General features: G+C 45.2%; 2 protein-coding genes across 3 annotated transcripts in view; one reads left to right on the top strand and one right to left on the bottom strand.

Annotated features, from left to right (window-relative positions):
* Positions 1–1,955, top strand: part of SLC7A1 (solute carrier family 7 member 1) — a 31,423-nt gene extending 29,468 nt beyond the window's left edge. For both annotated transcript variants that reach the window (XM_083883164.1, XM_083883165.1), the window contains one exon: positions 275–1,955. In XM_083883164.1, the coding sequence (XP_083739290.1) occupies positions 275–384 (110 nt within the window). In that variant the 3' untranslated portion in view covers positions 385–1,955. The remainder of the gene's footprint in view (positions 1–274) is intronic.
* A 6,087-nt stretch (positions 1,956–8,042) lies between these two features.
* Positions 8,043–20,120, bottom strand: part of MTUS2 (microtubule associated scaffold protein 2) — a gene marked incomplete at both ends in the record, with an annotated part of 154,413 nt that continues 142,335 nt past the window's right edge. The window contains 6 exons of the mRNA XM_083855745.1: positions 8,043–8,259; positions 11,315–11,412; positions 13,781–13,900; positions 14,242–14,340; positions 15,603–15,676; positions 17,433–17,538. Of these exons, the coding sequence (XP_083711871.1) occupies positions 8,043–8,259; positions 11,315–11,412; positions 13,781–13,900; positions 14,242–14,340; positions 15,603–15,676; positions 17,433–17,538 (714 nt within the window). The remainder of the gene's footprint in view (positions 8,260–11,314; positions 11,413–13,780; positions 13,901–14,241; positions 14,341–15,602; positions 15,677–17,432; positions 17,539–20,120) is intronic.

The raw sequence follows: 20,120 nt of genomic DNA on the forward strand, positions 1-20,120 counted from the left end.
GCTGAAGAAACTGAGCTGCATTCCAAGATGCTCCCAGAAGCCATAGATAAGTCTGAGTAGTGTGAAATGCTCAAATCAGAATCCCATTTGGGGCTGGGATAGATAGACTTTTAAAGACTGGTGCCTGTGTTAATGGCTTTTTTCCCTAAAGAAGATAGTGGCTGTCTGCTAGAAGCTAATCATGATGGCTAGGCTTACACTGGTGGAACTTGTGTCAGTGGCTATGAGTACCTCTTTACAGAGCTAACAGTGCCCTCTCCCTTGGCTTCCACAGGCTTTATCATCTACTTTACCTATGGAATATGGCATAGTGTGGAAGCCAGCTACGCAGCCTCAGCAGAAGCGGAGAGAAACACAGACACTGGCTCAGACAGCTGTAAATGACTGCGTTTGGCGTACGGGCGACTGAAAGAATGGCTGCAGTGAAAGAAACTTTGTGGTGGGGATCCTGAACCAGATTACACCTGTAATCAGTTATGCAGGAATAAGGAAGTGGAATGCAGGCCTCCCCAGCTTGGTCACTGCAGCCTGCAGTTTGTTTAGCAGCAGAGTTAAAAGGGACCATGAAATGAAAAGACAAAACTCTGGCATGTTCCCAGCAGCACTGGCAGCTCAACTGGGGTGCTTCCCTCTCCTGGTTTTTTTTTTTAATCCCAGTGTGTAGAAAGAGAACTGCTTCCGTGTGCAAATGCTGCTATGAAACCAGGCCTCACAAATGTCCTTCTTTCAGTAGCCCCAGGAATTACCTCCCCACAGATATTCTACTTGATTATACATGGAGCAAATTTTGCAGTGCTACTGGCAGGCATAGACCAGGATCCATTCTTCATCCCATGTAAGCTGTACCTTCTGTGTACATAGACAAAAAAAGAAAAAAGGTTCTCACCAAATACTAGATTTCACCAGGTTAACAAAGCACCTGCAAGATTTGCATTCTTTAAAATATCAGGTCTTACCTTTTTTGTTTTATTTAACAGGGTTTTTTAGCTACGTGCTCACATGCTTTAAAGCATGTCACTGCTGTGAAATGTTGGGAAGGTTTGTGGTCACTGATTGTCAGGTGAGTGATCGCTTGCCAGCACACAGGTAGCACCAGCAGGTGTTTCTCCCAACTGTACGCGCCACAGAGGAATTGCCAGCTTTAGGCAGGAAACCAGGTGGTGCAAGTACTGTAAAGACTTGAAAACAATGGGTGTCTCCAAAGAGCAGTCCTGCCTCTTTTCCTCAGAAATCACAAGTGGTGTGACTGTAGTGGTGGGGGTGGCCAGCAGAACTGAGCTAGCTCTGACACCAAGTGGAGCCCTGTTCCTCCCCCCACATCACTTGTGTGTGCTGGCTGCATGGCATTAGCAACTTTGGTTTGGCATTGGTGGGTGGAGCACATTCCTGCCCTGAGAAGGGAAGCACAGGAGGATCCTCAGAGGCATGACATTCTTACATGGGCAGTGCCTGGTGTCTGCCCCCTGCCTGGGGGTGGCTGTTGGGTGTGCAGGGACTTCTCAGTCCTGGCAGAGAGTGCAGCCCAGAAAACACCATTAAGCTGTAGGGTCTGACTTGCTGAGGGGAGCTTTCTCTTTGGGGTTGGAGATTGTCTCTAGAGCCTGCCTATAGTGAAAGGCAAGAAATCTGGAGTTGAGACCAGCGTCTGTATTTGATTGGCAATGCCTTGTTTTTGGCTGTGAGTTGATTTTCTGTTTTAATTCTCTCTAATAGCTTTCCCTAGCCAAATTAATCCACTACCCTAAAAAGGCTTATTAAAGTACCGTGAAGGTGAGCCATGCACAAATAATACCACTGTTCTAAATTAACGCTTCAGCTTGTACTGAAAAACAAATCATAGAATTTGGAATGGTTTGGGTTCAAAAGGGACCTTTGAAGGTCCCCAGCTTACCTGACATCAGCAGGGACATCTTTAACTAGATCAGGTTGCTCAAAACCCTGTCCAGCCTGCTCTCAAATACTTCCAAGGTTGGAGCATCCCAGATAGATACTGCAGAAATCCCCTTTCCCAATGTGAGTGGATGCTTTCCTAGGTGTCCTTCATACTACTGCTTCTGAACACTGGACAATCTTTAATTTCATTGTCAGCATGGCTCTTGCTGATGAAGTGACAGGTTCTTGTGCCTCTCATCAAGTTGGAGACCCAAACAGATCTCTGCATGACTCACCCAGGGTCTTGTGAGGCATCTGATGCAGCAGAAAGGGAATCAGACCATCTCCTGGATTACATGGCTGGATTGTGGACCATTTCTCATGTTTCCAAGAGACTCTGTAGCCTTTCTGCCCACTGAAGGGTTTTAATCTTTTAATTCTAGTACACTGGGAGGTTGTTCTTGTCAGGATTGAAATTTGAGGATGTGAAGACAATGTGTTCATTGCCTCCTAGGTGCACTTTAGGGTGTGTTAGGAATGCAGCTTCCCCTACAGAATGAAGCTGGGGGTCTGCTCCAGTCAACGAGTCTTGACCATCCGCCAAACCTTTGCTCCTCATGCATATACATCTTATTCAAGCAGGGAGAGATGAATATAAAAATTAAAAGCCATTAAGTTGAAGCCTATTTGGCTTAAACACAGGTAAGGTTGACACACTCCACAGCCTCCCAAAAGGCACTAAAAATGTGGTGGGAGGGCAACAAGATGAAAACTCAGACAGGATCAAAGTTTCATATTGTACTAAAAATATAAGAATGTTTTTCCTACCTGTCTGCCAGCTTGTGTTCAACGAAAACATGATGCTTGTGTCCTTGCCAAAGCTTCATCTGCACTGAGCAAGCCAGGGGCTTGGTGAAAAATCTTTCAGGAGGATGTTGTCAGGCACATTCCCAAGGTGGGGTATGACCTGGTCCCTTTTTAATCCTTGTGGCAAAGCCTGAGCAGCTCTGTGGCTCTCAGCAGGAAGGCGGGGTGAAGGGGACAGGGGATGGATAGGGTGTTGAAACTGAGTGAACTGGGACAGTGGGGAGTTCAGGTGTTTGCTGATGAGCCTGAATCACTGGCAGAAATGTTTCTGTTACCACATGCCGCAGCATGACACTTCAATGGAAACATTGCAGATCACAATGTTCTGGGAGCCCCGGTCATACTGGAAACATCCTAGAAAATGAGTCCATGGAAACTCGTAGCATCTGAGCCACTGTCAGGTAATGCAGCTGACCAGCCCTGGTGCCAGGAAGCTAATGACTATCCAGCTTCAGTCTTTACCTTTATGGGGTAACCCTCTAATGGGGTTTTGCTTTTTTCCCATTCATCCCAGCTTCTGTGTTCACAAAAACACGGCAGGACATGCTGATCTGTGTGCGTCAGCCCACAGGTGCACTGGCGCACACATTTATTATCAGGAATATATTACACTTATCTGTACATCATAACTGAAATAATACAAACTCTTCCTGTAATCATTAACCACATAATAAATGGGACCACAGAACTCCTGCTGCATGGGGAAACTGTACAGAGGCTCCTCAGAGTGTCCATGGGACACAACCACCATCAGTGCAGAGACAAAATACCTGATTTTGCACTTGATAGTTTTTCCTTTCCTCCTGCCTGCCACCACCATGAGCCTTTGCCACTGTGCATCAACTGAGTCAACCCATCTCTGCCAGCAGTCAGTGAAGGTGCAATCCCAGTAAGGCCAAATGGTACCGTCTTACAATAAAAAGGAGTTTTCCATGCCCAACACATGCTGCTGGCTCTCCTGCCTTCCCATGGTGGATACCTGCTCCCAGTGCCTGTCTCTGGAACCTCTTGGGAGCAGCTGTAGGCTGGTTTTATTGCTGCTATGCCCTTCTGCATTGAATAAAGATTAACAAAATCAAACAGCTTCCTTAAAGACAGAGATGATAAACCCTTTCTGATAAGTGCTGGCTACATTCCCTTTTCTGCCAAAGGCCATCCTGTTTCCAAATGGGAAAGTCTCCACAGTGGCCATGGCCTTCAGGAAGCTTCCAGCCCTGCAAAAGCAAAGCAGACACTTCCTCTTTCTTGTCTTTGAACAGGGACAAGGAGCATAGAACTATGGCCCTGGCCCTGCTGAGAATGCCAAGCTCACCTTGCATGGTTGCAGCTCCCTGGCCAAGAGCAGGGCTTACCAGCTTGGCACCCAGGGTGCACCCACCTGGGGCTCTGCATTCCCTGGGAATGGCTGCCCCATTCAGGGGCTGCTACCTTTCTCCCACTGTCCAAATGACCTGGGCTTTTCTTTTACACCTACTTCAGCATGCAGAGGCAAAGACAGGACAGAGAGAAAGTATAAAAAAGGAGTAACCTTTTTTGGGGAAAAAAGTCTGTTGTTTATGGGCTTGCGCCAGAAGGAGCCACTCTTCACATCCCCCACAGGGACAGGTTGCTGGGTCCCTCTGGTTAGGCAGAACTTCCAGCAGCTTTGCCTAGTGATTGGGCAGGCCCCAGAGGATTTGCCAAGGAAGAATCCAGTGAGAGGCAGGATTGGGAGGCAAAAATTAGATGGGAAAGGAATTGGCAATGATACCAAATGATGATGGAGCTGGGTTCAGTTGTCCCAGTTTTCCCACCATAAAAGCCCTACTCCCAATTCACTGCTGGAAGCATCTCTTGAATATGACTTCAAACCAATAAAGTAATAAGGAAAGCACCAGATGTAACGGGGAAAGATGAATAAATTACAGCAGGTTCAGCCAGCCTGTCCCTGGGCTAATAATATGCTTTAGTGCATTTAAAGTTTTGAGTAGCATCAAGGTAACAACTCCAGTTGTATCATCTCAGCCATTTTTACAAAAGGTAAAATGGAGAATCCTAGAAACTACCAACAAGCCACTCTGACTAATCTGATGTCCTCCTGCAATGGTGTGACTGTGTTGATGAGTGAGGGATGAGCAACTGATGTCATCTACCTGGACTCTGCAAGGCCTTTGACATAGTCCCACACAGCATCCTAAACTGGAGAGATATAGCTCTGATGGATGGAAGCTGGATGTGGAATTGGCAGGATGGTTGCATCCAGAACAGCTCAGCATCCAAATGGCAATCAGTAAGAAGTGGTGTCCCTCGGGCCAGTACTGGGAACGATATTGTGTAATGTCTTAAACGATGCAGACAGTGGGATCAGGTGCATCCACAGCAAGTTTGTGGATTGACACTAAGGTGAGTGGTTCATTTGGTACACTGCAAGGAGGGGATGTCATCCAGGGGATCTGGACAGGCTTGGGATGTGGGGCCATGTGAACATCATGAGGTTCAACAAGACCAAATGCAAGGTCCTGCACCTAGATCACAGCAGCCCTTGGTATGAATACAGGCTGGGGGATAAAGAGATGGAGAACAGCCCTGCTAAGAAGGACTTGGAAATACTGGTGGATGGGAGGCTGGACATGAACCAACAATGGGTGCTCAAAGCTCAGAAAGTCAATTGTATCCTGGGCTGCTTCCAAAGCGATGTGGCCAGCAGGGCAAGGGAGGGGATTCTGCCCTTCTACTCCACTCTTGTGAGACCCAGCCTGGAGTGCTACATCCAGCTCTGGGGATAAGAAGGACATGAACATCTTGGAATGGGCCATAAAGATCTTAGAGGGCTGGAGCACCTTGTCTATGGAGACAGGCTGAGACGCCTGGAGAAGAGAAGACTCAGGGGTGATCTTTTAACAGCCTTCCAGAACCTCTAGGGTGGCCTATAAGAAAAATGAAGAGAGAAATTTTACCAGGGCCTGTAGTAATAGGACAAGGGATAACATTTTTAAACTGAAAGAGGATAGATTTAGATTGGACATAAGGAAGAGAATTTTTATAATAAGAGTGGTAGGATACTAGAACAGGTTGTCCAAAGAAATTGTGGATGGCCCATTCCTGGAAGTGTTCAAGGCCAGGTTGGATGAAGGTCTGAGCAACCTGGTCTAGTGGGAAGTGTCCATGCCCATGGCAGTCAGGGCTGGACTAGATAGTCTTAAAGTTCCCTTCTAACCCAAATCACCCTATGAGTCTGTGATCTCACTGTATCAGAATTATATTGGTGGAATGAAAAATGACAATGCTGTAGGTATTGCAAATAGCTGTGCAGTTAGCAAGTATCAAAATGATTAAAGTTATACTTGGCAAGAAGGGGCTTTGTGTGCATGTGCGTGCTAGGTATTTATCTTTCAGGTTGTACTTGCTGGACACACTAAAATGCATTTCAACACTAGTAGCTGGGGTGGTGTGATCTATTCTAACAAGATGCTCAATTTACTCAGTATCACAGTACCATGCAAAAGCTGCTACAAAAATAAATTTCTCTAAAAAGGAGAAAAAAAAAAATCTTTCTTTTTAACACTGTGGCACAGGCCACAGGTGCTTTGATGGTAGTTGAAGCTGTATCTAAGCTGCAGTCTGTGAATCCTGAGTTTTTCCCAGGAAAGCTGAAGCACAGCTCCCACTTGGGCAGGATGGCAGGGCTGTGCAATGCCACCCCTGTGGGTGCAGGGCCTGCTGGTGCCACCACACACCCGGGTGAGAAAGCCACCATCCCTGCAGCACTCTTGCACCTCAGGGATTTCCTCCAGGTACTGTCTCCCTGCTGACTTTGACCCCAGTGCACAGAGCAAGCCTGTATGCAGGCTCTTTGCCCTAAGCTGGGTAGAAAAGCATCCCACGGATCTTTTTGGTTTTTATATTATGCTCAGGGATATTTTTATCTAGTTAGCAAAGAGGGTCCATGAGGGCCCTGTAGACAGTCTCATCCTTACTACTTGGCCTCATGATCCCCTCAGGTGGGAGGCCACCCGAAGCCTGGGTGAACATTTTTGCTTCCAGATGGGAAAGTTAAAGGTAGTTTAGCCACTCATTTCCACGAATCTTCAAAGTGCTCTGTAACTCTGGGTAAGCTGTAGCAATGTGAAATAATGCAGATATGTGGAAGGAAAGAAATTGACCTCATCTGCACCTATGAAGTTGGCTATGCTCTATTTGGCATTTGAGGAGAAGGAAGCTAGAGCTCTAGCAGATGCCCAGTATCTCATCTTACTATTGGATCCTCTCATCCAGCAAAGGTCAAGGATAAACAACTTATTTTCTCCTTCTTGCTTCCGGGACTTGAAATAAAACAAAATGGACAGAAACCTACAGCCAGAGATTTTGATTGCATCCTAACCACGACAAGGGAAAACAAGATCTGAGTAGGATTGAAATAAAGACACTAAAATTGAACCATGTTAACCAGTAACCTCAATCAAATTTGCTAAAACTCAGTTTTCTCATCTCTAGCCTATCTCCACTTACAACATCAACACTAAGAGTTAAAAAGCAGTGGATGGTATGCATATCTTTTCTGGTGTTCAATGCAAAGGTGATGGTTTTGAAGGCAGTATTGTCTTAGAATTTCAAATTCGCTGGTGTTCATGTTACATAGAGTACCACTTGGTGGTCACTTGGAAGGCGCTTCTACTTCTGTGTAACTTTCTTCTAGGTTGGGTATAAATATTCCTGGGAGGCTAAACAGAAATGCATTTTCTTTAGATACAAGTCTTAGGCACGAGTTAGAAAACTGCTGACTGTAATGAAAATATATCAGCACTTAATAGTATCCAATAATATAAAAAATGTAATTCAGAACATCCGCAACTACATTTATATGTGTGTGCGTCTATATATAGGTATAAAGGTACAATACGTACATGTATATAAACACAGACACATATACAGAAATATTCACAACTTGAACTATATTTGAAACTAACCTGAAATACTGCAGCAAAAGTTCATTCTGATGAACCATTAATAGAGCATTTCCCAACTTTTGGCTCTAACCATAGTTAAAATGTTCACGCATCAAACTAAACCTTTTGCTATCCTAACCTTCTGGTGTTCTAGTTCTCGGCTATCTTTTTTGCTACCCTAATCAACATGTCAGAACCAAGAGTTTCTATATGGGGACTGTAAGAGTGCCCTGCCTAGTGTAAAGCTATGCAGCTACTGAACATGCTTGCAGCCATGAACCCTGGGCGCCTGTTGATGGTAGTACTTCCTTGTATGGTAACAATTTGCAGATTGGAAATGCATAAAAGGCAGGGAACCTTCAGCACACAGCTGCTGATTCATCGCCTCAAGGTTCTGACTTTTGCTGGAGAGGAGTTCCCTGATGAGCAGCGATAAAAAGGAGTGGACGGTGTGGGTGGGAGTTTGACGGGGCTCACGGCATCTCCCTCCTGCAGCTTCCAGAGGAGCTCCTCGTTAGTCCTGCTGAGCTTCTTCTTCTCCTCCACCTCTTTCTCAACATATTCTTGAAGATTCGCATTCTCCTCTGACAGTTGCCTGGAGAGAGAAGCAGGACAACCTGTTAGGTACTCCAGGGCAAAGATGGTGGCATTCATGCAGCCAGGGCCAGGCAGGACATTGAGCACCTCATCCTTTTCCTTCCCCTCCCCTTCCCCTGCCTCTAGGGCTGCAGCTGAGCTGCCAAAGCTGTGGTACAGCTGTGCCCAGATCACTGCTGAGTGAGAAAGTCATCTTTGCAAGTCCCAGCTTCCCCCCAGTGTCTGATTCTGCTTCCAGATGCACCTGAGTCTTTGCTCTACACCTTTTGAGGCATCTCAGCTGCCAAAGCTTAGATGGGACAAGGCCCAGCCTTTCTCCCTGGCCTTGTGGTACTTGTGGAATGTCAGAGTAAGTGCCAAGAGGGGTGGCAGCAGTTGCATCCATGATTTTTTCAACTCGCTGCTACAGTATGCAAAGGAAAAACAGTCTGGCCTTGCCATGCTCTGAATTTCAGCTGATGTCCTGATGCAGGACACAGCTCAGCTTCAAGGCTTTCCCTCTACTCTGTAAAAGGTCATGCGGTTATGGGTCCTTTTCCAGCTCCTTCATCCTTGCTCCCAAAATTGCCTCTATTCCTGAGTGCAACCCTAGAGAAACTTCACCAGTAATGACCAGGGAGGTGCTCTCCCCAGAAAGCCCAGTAACTTAATGGCTTTTTTTGAGCTGGGGCATGAAAATCTCCTGTGGGCATAGAAATCTCCTATGGGCACCACAGCCTTAGTGAGTCTGCGCTCATCAACCAGGTGACTGCTTTTGAAACAAATGGGACAGGGCAAGTAGACTGTGGGACCTGGTAGAGGTGTGTTTTGGGCATGCGCTGACAACACCTATGTGCCAAAGGATGCATGCAAGAGCACCAGGCTTCTGCAGCCCCACTACGCTTGGGCAAGAGCCAGCTCCTCATGTGATCAACCTGTGGCAGCTCTGGGCAGGCACCTAGCCTGACTTACTGGCAATTTAGGATTTTATAGAAATGAACAGGGAGTAACCCGACCTTCCCCTGGGTGGTTTCAGTGTTCAGCAGCAGCTGGGTGTGGATTTTGGATGCATATACAAAAAATTCTGTACAACTGCTTTTCTGGGTATTGCCTGAGGGCTGTAGCAGATGTCATGGACTGCTGGTCCACTCACCAGAAGTCTATGAGAGGGTGGGGTTGGCATTTTTGATTTTGTTTAAAAGACATTTTTTAAGGATTTGCTTTTTTAGCCTCAATTCCTACAGAAATGTAGCTCAGATAATTAAGAATACATCTCTTTCTTCTCCCAGTCCCCATAAGTTCTGAACTATGGAGCAGTGGCTAGCAGAGCCACTTTTATCTCTTGGGGGTTGAAAACTATCATTCTTCAGACATCCCCAATCCAAAGGATAAAAAAATGCTGGTTGATTTGGAGGGAGGATCTGAAATGCTGGGAGATCAGATGATCTGTTCAAGTGCTTGGGGAAGTCCCAGCAGGGGCTCTGTGTAGCTCCCCCATCCAAAACTGGGTCATGATCTACCCAGGCTCTTTCTTGTCCTTCCCTTTGTACCTGCCCTTGTCCTTAATTGGAAATACCTCTGTGGTGCATGCCTCATACCCCAGTGCCTCTGGGACCCCCTCCTGATGGTGCTGCTGAGCCTGGCTTTGCTCTGTTTCCCCTCCCTCCCCTCACTGCTGCTGGGCTGCCACAGCCACTTGGGCTCCCAGACTGCAAGCTGGCAGAAATAGCTCTAATCCAGGGCAGCTCCCTGAGCTCGTTCATGCTGCACTTCCCAGGCAGTGCCAGTACCATAGAAATCAGCAGTCAGGGTGGTTACTGCTGCCAGGAAAATGCATGCTTTAATAACTCCAACTTTAAGGCCCTGGCTGTTCCTGTAGCTGCCCCACAGCTGTCCCCAATGAATTACTTGTTGAAAATTCTTCTTGAATTTGACTTCCCAGGCTGACCTTGAATTCAGAATTTCTCCTAAAAGGTGTTTTTGAAAGCAGTACCTACACAGTTGCCGGCAACAAGCAAAGTGCTGCAGCTGGATGCCAGCAGGGAGTGGAGGGAGGGTGCTGTTCTCTCAGCCAGAGACAGGGAGCTGCAATGCAGAGATGCCAAGCATTGAACAGGCACCCTGGCTGCTGTCAGGCGTGGAGAGAGACTGCCACTTCCAGGCCACAATTCATCCAGCTCAAAAGCAGGTGTCTCAAACTGCTGTGGTGAACCAGACATTAAAAATACCCAGTTTTCCTCCCCCAGCCCAGAAATGCTGTAGACACCCACCTCAGACAGTGAGACGTGTACTACAAGTATTTACAATCGGGTGAAAGAAAACATAATCCTCATGCCCATCTGAATGTTAGTACAAGCAATGCTGCCTTTTAAGAATATCTACATGCTGGAGACAATTTCAAAAGGCTGAGTCATGAAGAAATGAGGCACGAGAAAGACAAAAACTAAAATTAGAGATGAGACACTGAAAGTTTAAAAATTAAATTTTTGTCCAGTGGCATCATTTCTGGATGCAATGACAGCTAGGTAGCTGCAGTGCTGGGACAAGACCAGCTCTGGTTTCTCCCTCTGGCACCCCTTTCTTCCTGGCTGCAACTGCAGTCTCCAGCCTTACAGCATGACATAAACTCTGGGACAGAGACTGTCCTACCCTGCTCTTTATATGTCCCCTAACAAGGAGCCTTGTTGCCCTTGTCATGTTGTGACAATGTTGCAAAAAGGCAGCGCTGATGAAAAAATCTGTTAAAGGTTTATCCTGCCTGGATGACAATGGCATCGTTAGGATGCCTTTCCCAAGATTTTCCCATTTTGCATCCTCATTGCCCACTGACTAGTGGGTCTCAGATCAGAATCACTGGCAAGCTTGTTCTCAGCAGAATGTCAAAATCATGGAAATGCATAGACAGGTACATGGCCTTCCTTATGTCAAAGGAAGCAAACCCCAATATAGAAACATTTTTTAATAAAACAAGCAGAGCAGAGGAGGAAATGAGTTTTTCCCCTTCCGAAATAAGTGTCAGCCTTGGACAATTAAGACCTTCCAAGCTCAGACAGATTGCAAATACCAGCACAAACCTTGTAATGACGGTATTTTGCTCAATCCTGGCTCTGAGTTCTTCATTCTGCTGTTGAAGCATGGTGATTTTTTCTTCCAGTTTTAAATTTTTTTCAACCTGCAGCAAAAGAAGATTTGTTAAGTCTGAAGAACACTCAGCACCTGTTCCAAGAGAATTTGTTCTATATTAGTCTGTGGAGCAACTTCTAAAATTTGAGGATAGGTGGAGGTGGTTTTCTTGACTGCAACTGAGGCTTAAGAGATCTGACTCACATCACCACATCATACTGGTGAAGTACTTGGGGCCATCAGCAGAGCACCGAGCAGGGGCAGAGCTGAACCAGCCCTTTCAACTGAGGAGGAGGAGGAGGAAGGTCTTAGTTTTGTTCAGCACAAATAGATGTTTTCCTCAGTGGTGCCCCCACAACTTTTGTAACCCAAGGAGCCAGCATTACCAGACGTTGAAGAAAGTGCTGGTGACACTTGAGGAGCACCCAGCATGGAAAGCTGCCCAGCACTGTGGTATGAGTGGTCAGTCTAGTGATGAAGGAGGAGTGCAAGATGGGATGATGTACATCTTCCAGACATTACAGTCTGACATCCAGCCTCCAGGATTATGATTCCTTATTTACAGAGAGGAAAGAGTCCACCCACCAGGGCAGATGATGCCCAGCAGCAGCCTTAGAGTGCTGCTGCATTCTCATGAGGTGGGCTGGCCTCTGGAGACTCTTCTCACTACTGCTGACAATGTCGGCTTAAATGACAGGCATAAACCAGACATTTAACTTTAAGCTGTAATTAATTGAAATTAATCCTATCCCAAGCACAGGTTGCTTTTATTCAGCACAGTTCAAGGGCAGAATTTGAGGGCATCAGTAGCAGTGTGTTAGAACATCAGTAAGATGTTTACAGGCATGCTCCACAGCCTCAGGTGCCCTGTTTTCCCCAAGATTTGAATTTAACACACTTTATCACCTTAGTCCTTGGTTTTCCAGCAGTTTCAATTTTGCTGAATTCAACACTTTTGAAAGAAAACAAGATAGCACAGGGTAACCTTATCTCTGTGTGAGCTTGGTTATTGAATTTCCCAACCTTTTATAAAGAAGCAAAATATTGTGCACTAGAGATAGCAATAACTCACAATGGTGGAAACATCAGATTTAGGTTGTGTTTTCTGGTCTGTGCAGGTAATTTTAAAGGATACTCCTGATTCTCAGATATTCTGATCTGTCCCAGTTTATTTTGTTACAGCAGCACATGGATTCTGGCCCTGTTTTGAAATGCTCTGAGAGAGGAACCACCACCACGGGCTCTCTCTCTGCTTCTTCAATAGTTTCCACAAGTAGCAACTATGCCACCTTCATTTCCAGCCTCCCTTTCAGCTGCCAAGGAGCCAAGGCTGACCCTGTGTTCGGAATGCCCTCTTGCTTCCTTGTGAGGCACCAGAGCATTTGGAGATGTCCTGTAGGTGTTCTGGCATTTAAAAAGGTATATCTTGAAATGGAAAACTGTTGTGCCTTTGGGCCATAGTATTTTATTGTGATAAAGGGCTGTGTATTTTACTGTGATAAAGGAACGGGACTGTGCACTTGCATGTGGTTAATGAGCAAAAGCAGCTAAATGACCGGGAATTATATAGGCTGTTGTCTGGGATTTTTCTTCCCAGTGATTCCAAATGCTGGCTTAGCTCCAAGAGTAGCACATTGGAAGGAGCAGAGATAATAAGCCTCAGTTGCAAAGAGGCACTTTTCTCTACATCTACTTACTCAAGCATCTGTTCAGCAAAATAATCATCAGAGTTCTCAAATTTCCCTGTAAATGGAAACAAATCTTGCTGAATGCTGTGCTGAACCAGCTGCCACAGCTCCCAGCTGAGGTATTGCCTCATCCTGTCACCACACTATTTTACTGTCACTGCAGGTTATGCTGTACAAAATGAATCCTCATTCCCACAAAAAATGTAATTGATGGTGAACTGGGGAGTTCTTTATTAGGGAATCCCACTAGCAAAGGATGAGAAAACAGCATAGCCTGCAGAAAAGCATTAGTGGAGGGCTGGAGAGACCTTTTCTAGAGTAAGCCTTGCTAGGGACTGCTTGCTGAGTATTGCTAATCCACACATGGCTCCCTAAATTGCCTGCAGGAGCAGCAGCAAGACAAACCATGGCTCAATCTTCCTCCATGTGCCCTTTTCAGCCCTAAAAGGCTACCTGACTCCTGTAGGGGCATATGGTGCAGGCTGGTGTACCCTGGACTACCACAAATTTCCCTTTCCTCCATTCTTCCTCCACCTCTCGCCTTGCTGTCTAACCTACCATGCTGAGCAGGTACTGCATGAAGAAGCAATCCAGATCAATGGATGTGAACCTCTTTGACTGTCTTGTCTCAACCTCATGTACTCACCTCTCTCAAGCTCATCTGCTGTACCCAGACTTTTCCTTTATTACCTCAGAGATGTCTCCTCTGTAGGAGAAATGACAACTCACCTGTTTTTCTAGCTCCATAATCATCTTCTCCTGTTGGTGAATTTGCAGGTTCTTCATTTCCAGAACATGTTTTAAGCTCTTCAAATCTTTTTCTAAGTGTAGATACGGAGCTTGCACAATCTAGGAAATATATCAGGGATTTGGATATGTCAGCCACACATATATCTTCAGCCATAAGAGTGAGATTCCTTAATGTAATCCTTGGTTTAGGAGAATCAGTGGTGTGTAAACTACCTAGACCTGGACCTGATCCTCTGCAACCCATTTGACCCCTCATATTGTCTCCTTGACACCCCTTTGGCTAAGATTTGTGTCTCTTCCTCAGAGCTCAGTATTGGGGGTCTCAGCTGGGACGTGCCTCCTGTCTCTGGAGTGAAGATTCAATTGCTCTTCATTGCATCAGGTGATGTGTAATACTTAGAAATGTATCTTGATGACTGTATAGTTAGATGGTCATCTACCTTCAGCTGTTCCTCAGTGTTTTTCTTCAGAGCCTCTTCAAACCGGTCTGCTTTGGCCTTAAGAGATTGATTCTGGAAGGTGAGAGTGTCTATCTGGTCCTGGGGGGGGAAACACACCAATTAACACATCAACTGTGTTATCAGCCCACTGACATTCATATAGGTTTGTCAGTCTGCACTGCCAAACTACCAGGGAAACTAAATAAGGCTTAGACACCCCTGTAAGGTGATAGTTTTTAATGTAAGGCCACTTGAACATAGAATGGGGTATTTGATAAGCCTCAGGGAATCACAAAATCCCTGTAACAACTGTGGCTGATGCCAAATCACCCCATCATCTTGTGCTGCATGAGAACAGACATGCCCATCCTTGGAAGAGCAGAATTTATATCACATGCTTTTGTGTGGTCCTTAGAGTCTGAATGAGTCAGGAGATACCTGTTTCCTTCCGTTTTCTAAGCTTCTAACATGGTAACAAGCAATGATGAGTTAGTGGAATTTAAATTCTCATCATTTCATCTCAGAGCTATACATGGGAACAACATGTTATTTTAAGCAACCATATTTCTGTTACCATCAAAGGCATTTCTGTCTATACAACACCTGTAAAATCCACAGTTGCTGTGAAAATGGTATTTTTATCTTTCACAGTTGTGATTTCTTGTCTGGAACATTACATCAGCCCTTATTGCAAAACTGCTGACATGCCTCGAGCTGTTGCATCAGTGCAACAATATCTACTCATCAGGGCATTTAAAATTTGTAATTAATCTCTGCCTGTGAAAACAAACAGGGTTTGCATTATTTGCTGTGGCATCTTTACTTGTTCACACGTTTCCAAACTTAGCTTGTGTTACAGGGGCACAGTTTTGCCCTCCACTCCTTGTGATTTCTCCATCTAGGGAGTTTTTAGAAGGGATTGACGACTTTGACCTTGGTTTTAAACACTGGGATGTGGGAACTGTGCAGGGCTGACCCTGGCCATCCACAGCAGGGCCAGCCCTGGGGCAACCCACATCATGGCCTGCACTGGCCTCCGGTGGGACTGGAGATGTGTCTGTGGAGATGGTGGGACTGTGAGTGTGGGACCAGCTTTCCCACATTCAGGCAGCAGGGAGGAGTTTAAAGCACAGACACAGGCACAGGGACAGGCAAGGAGAGGTCACCGTTTCTGAGCCCTGGGGGTGCTAGCTGGTGGGTACCATGCAGACAAGGTGATGCTCACAGCCACTGTAGGTGCCAAAGTTTGGAGAGGCAGAGCAGCAGAGGTACCAGAGCTGGCAAGAGGCTGGGTGTCTGGGGCTGCCCCGTCAGCTGCTCCCCAGCACCATTACAGGGTGGGAAGTAAAGGAACTGCTAACCTGGAGTGACAGACGCAGCTTTTCAAAAGTCTCTTCTAGTTGTGCCTTTTCCAGTTTGTGAGCAGTATTCAGTTCTGGAGAAGTTACACAGACATGACATTAGTGAGTGAAGTCCAGCAAACCAGGGTCTGAGAGCACACATGTCGTGAGCCAAGCACAATTTGGGATGCAGTTTTAGGACGTGGATATGGAATAGGAAACTGGTAGCAATATGCTCTGTGACCTTAGGTAAATTGTTTTGAAAATCAGAATTTCCTGATCTTTCACTGTTTGCAGATACCTCTGTGTCTATGTGACCAGATTCAGATTTTTCAGAACTGCTCAGAATTCTCAGCTCCCAGGCACTCTGAACTGAAAATGGTTAGTCTGACAATGGGCAATTTGCCGGTTCAGAGTGAGTATCCCTAGATCAAAGGACTTAAAATTGGATACATTTAAAAGCTTGAGTTGCAATTTCTTTGGGGGGATAGAGAGGAGGGCCACCACCTGAGATGCAAAAATACAAATGATAGTGCTTCTCCCCAGGCTGTGGTAGATAAGCTAAGAAGTTCATTACAGTAGAGAAACAGAGAAGAAAAAAACTTGATTTAAGTTTTTTCTGCTAGAATAACTCACCCTGGACATACTAATAACCAAAGGTTTAATAAACAAAGTGAAATAAAGTTTAATCTCTAAAGCAATGGCATTGAATCATCATTCAGTGCAGTAGTAGCAGCTGCCTTTTTAGTCTATGGACAATGTATTTTTGTGTTTTGCCCCCCAGGACCATGGGTTCTGCTCTCTAGCCCCAGCTCAGCAGCCAGAGTAGTGATGATTCTATCGCTCCAGTGCAGCGGCTGCAGTGCCTTTTTCAGGCACAGGAGGGCATTTCAGACCCGCACCAGGAGCACAGATTTTGGCCACCAGATCCTTGATAAACCACAACCAAACTTTATCATCAGAAAATACTAAAAAAACCCCGGAGAGATGAGAATATCCTCGAACAAAAATCAGGTTTTTTTGCTTATTTATTTTCAAAACTGCATATGGTAATTTACAAATGCTATGTTAGATACCTCCTCTGCCCATGAGAGAGGTGAATGGACTGTTCTCAGTTCACATTATGCTCTGGACTGTGTCTCTAATTGACACAATGCAGAGCTAAGCAATATCGCCTGATCTGGGAAATGTGGGAAAACCTACTAGAGATATTTAAAATGTAGAAAAAAAATAGGGAGATTGTACAGATTACTGTTAAATGTCAGCTAAGGCATGCACAAAGGCATATGTTTAGACACTGAACTGGTAGGGAGGGAAGAGCTCTGTATGCAGCATCAGTCCCGTGGCCAAACTGTAACACAAAATAAAGGTAACAGTGCTGAAGTGCAGATTTGCACCAGTGAGAGGCTTTGGTCTGCTCAGCATGGCCAGACGTTTGCTACTGGAAATAATGAGTCTTGTTTTTAGAAGCTCTGTGGTTATTTAAGCACCTAAATTCAGAGATATCCCGAGAGCTCTATCCTCCTGAGCATCCAAGGATTAGGCTCTTGAAAAAGCTTGTGTGCGAAGTGATGTGGAATTTGGATTCTATTTTCAGCAACACATTGAGAAAGCCTTATCTTTGACCCAGAGACCCCACCCCTCAGATAATCTCAGGTCAAAATTAGATGCTGTAGACTGCAGACATCTCTCTCTGCCCTAGTGTGAACCTGGTGGTCCACCCCACGTGAAAGCACTAGATCAACACAATTTTTCTGTGTATTCTGCTCTGGAGGAAAAAGCACAGTGTCACAACAGCATTAATTCCTGCTTTGGAACAGCTGTGTAGCTGTTGGGTTGTCTTTGGCTTACCTTGAATCTTGCAGTCATTCTCATCCTGCAGTACTGTTATGGCCACTATGTGGTTATTTTCCAACTGTGATATTGCAGCTTCATGTACAGCTGTGAGATCTTCCACCTGTTCCAACAACAGTGAGTGCAGACATGGACACATGGTTAGACAGGCTGTGGCACACTGACAAGCCACTGCTGGAGAGCTCCAGTGGGCTGGAAACAGCAAAGGGATCTACTGAATGTGACACTTCCAGCACCTCAGCCAGTTTTGCCATGTTGATGCCTTGAGTGGTAGCATGTAGGCACTGCTGATGGCATTTTTGTTCTTTTAACTTAATGATGATGAAGAGGTACATAAGAAACCAAAAGGTCCAAAAGCCCTTAGGTGGAGATGCTGTTTACTAAATGTTCAGAAGTCTTGACATTTCATTAATCTAAATTATAATAATGACCACACAGCCCACAGCCATCAGGGGGGTGAGGAGTGCAGCTGGAAGAGGGCTGTGGGCAGCCTGTGTTCCAGAGCACCCTATGGGTTTGGGACTCCTTCAGTACCTTGTCACTAGACTTGGCTAAAGGCAAAGTGAGATCCCTAATGATGGTCATTTGATATGACTCATTAAAGGAACTACAATAAGAAATCCTGATCAAGATTAAGTCAGTGATCCAGAGCACTTTCTGAATGCAATGCATCAACTTGCTTTTCTGGGGTTTGTAGCACAGTGATTTTATTCCCTACATTTAACACAATAGTACCTGTGATATGTGGCAAGGCAGAAGAACAAACTATTTTACATTTACAGTGAAACAGTTGTTCTGTTCATGGCTAAGTGACTTTACTCTAAACAGCTTTATTTGCTCACAGTTATGTAAATAATGGTAGAAGTTTACTGCAGCTGAGTTTGCCTTGACTGGAATAAATGTTATTTCGCTGCTTTTAATTATCAATCATGTATATTAGGTAACCCACCAGAAGGCAAATTTCCAACCATACTGGAGAAAACATGCTCTTAGAATGAAAGCTGGGCATTTAACATATAGAATTCAAAATTATCCAAACTAATTTTGATAATAATGTGGGAGATAACTCAGTGATGAAGAACTGTTTGCAAAAGAATGGGGACTCAGCCTGCTGATGAATTTCATGACAGAGCTGAGCAAGGTGGAGGGCAGATGACTCAAAGGGCTCCTAATGGGGCAAGGACTATCACCTGGCTTTTCTCAGAGCACAGTGTCCTATTATATGATGTCTGTAAGCTGAAGCCTCATGAGCATTGCCATGTTCTTTACCTTGCCCTTGCTGAAGCCTTTATTTGTACCCTAACTGCTTCTCAACTGAACAGCACCCCATTAGAATGATTATCCTAAACACTAACACCCTCAGAAGGTGAAGGGGTCTCCTCTTGCTGCCACCATCCTTGCCAAGTTGTTTATCTATAAAGCCAATTAAATATGTCCCAAATTATCCATAGGGATTTTTCTGCCTTCCATGTGTTTCATAGCCACATCTCAAATGACTCTCTTTAATCTTCCAGTGTGACGTCCTGTCTGCAGTTTTTCATGGCAGATAGTCAACTTGGCACTGGGAAGCAGCTCTCTTGGATGCTAATAACTTACTCTGTGGGCTTGATCACCTCACTTAACACAAGTCATGTTTATTTCTGGCTATGGAAAATACCTCAGGTGGGATTTTTAAGGCTTAATAAAGTAAAATCAAGAGGAGCTCTAGTGGGAGAAGTTCAGTAAGCTGCTGGACAAAATAGTTTGAACTGAGCACCTCAAGTGAGAAACACTGGCAAGACAGATCACAGCCTTTCCTTTGCAATTTTGCTTTAGCTGCAAGGAGATGTGAGAATGCACTGGTATGCAAGATCATTTTGTGAGGAGTTTGGCTCTCATGCTCTGCTACCTCCTCAGAGACAGCTGAACCTCCAAAACCTGACACAAGAACTGTGTCTCCAAACAAATAACAGCTATCTGGTAGTGAACTAAGTGGTGACTGAAGCAACACAGCATGGAAGGTTAAGCTGTGACTGGAAACCATGAAAGTGGGATGAATATCTTCCAAATTTGATTTATGGATACAGAAATACATGCAGATCCATGGTCAGAAGGATTTTGCTATTGTTATTGCCTTCAAGAATGCAAATTCAAACCCCCCTCAAGCAGATGGGCAGCTCAAGGACAACTCTTTTCTCATGTATAGTGTAAGAGCTCCATTTCCTTGGCCAAGCAACACTGGTGAGCAGCTTTCCAGCATGGCCTGTCAGCCTCCACTGATCCATGAGCACTCAGCACAGGATGGGTATACAGCAGAGTAGGAATTCAAAGGGAAAACCTGCTAAAACTCATCATGCTAACCGAACTATGAATTGAAAATGTGGGCTACACCTCTGAGATAGTAGGGTCACAGCTGCACTTTCAAAGCAATGGAGAGGAATGTTTGTCTTATTTTCAGTAATCAGGGAACACAGAGCTCTGGAGCAAATCAAGAACTATTTGCCCCAGAGAGGGAAAGATATGTTTCCACTGCTCCTCTGTGATGATGAATAGAGTCACAGCAGATGAAAACATGAGGAAAAAAAGCATACTTCTAGTCAAGTCCAACAATGACCTGTATCACCCTTTCTTGCACTAATCAGCTTGAGAGAATGAGAACCAACATCTGTTCTTGTGGTCCTGAGAGCTTCAAAGAGTAGCAGAGCT

The sequence above is a fragment of the Zosterops lateralis genome (assembly GCF_965231275.1).
Source record: "Zosterops lateralis genome assembly, chromosome: 2".
Classification (NCBI taxonomy): Eukaryota; Metazoa; Chordata; class Aves; order Passeriformes; family Zosteropidae; genus Zosterops; species Zosterops lateralis.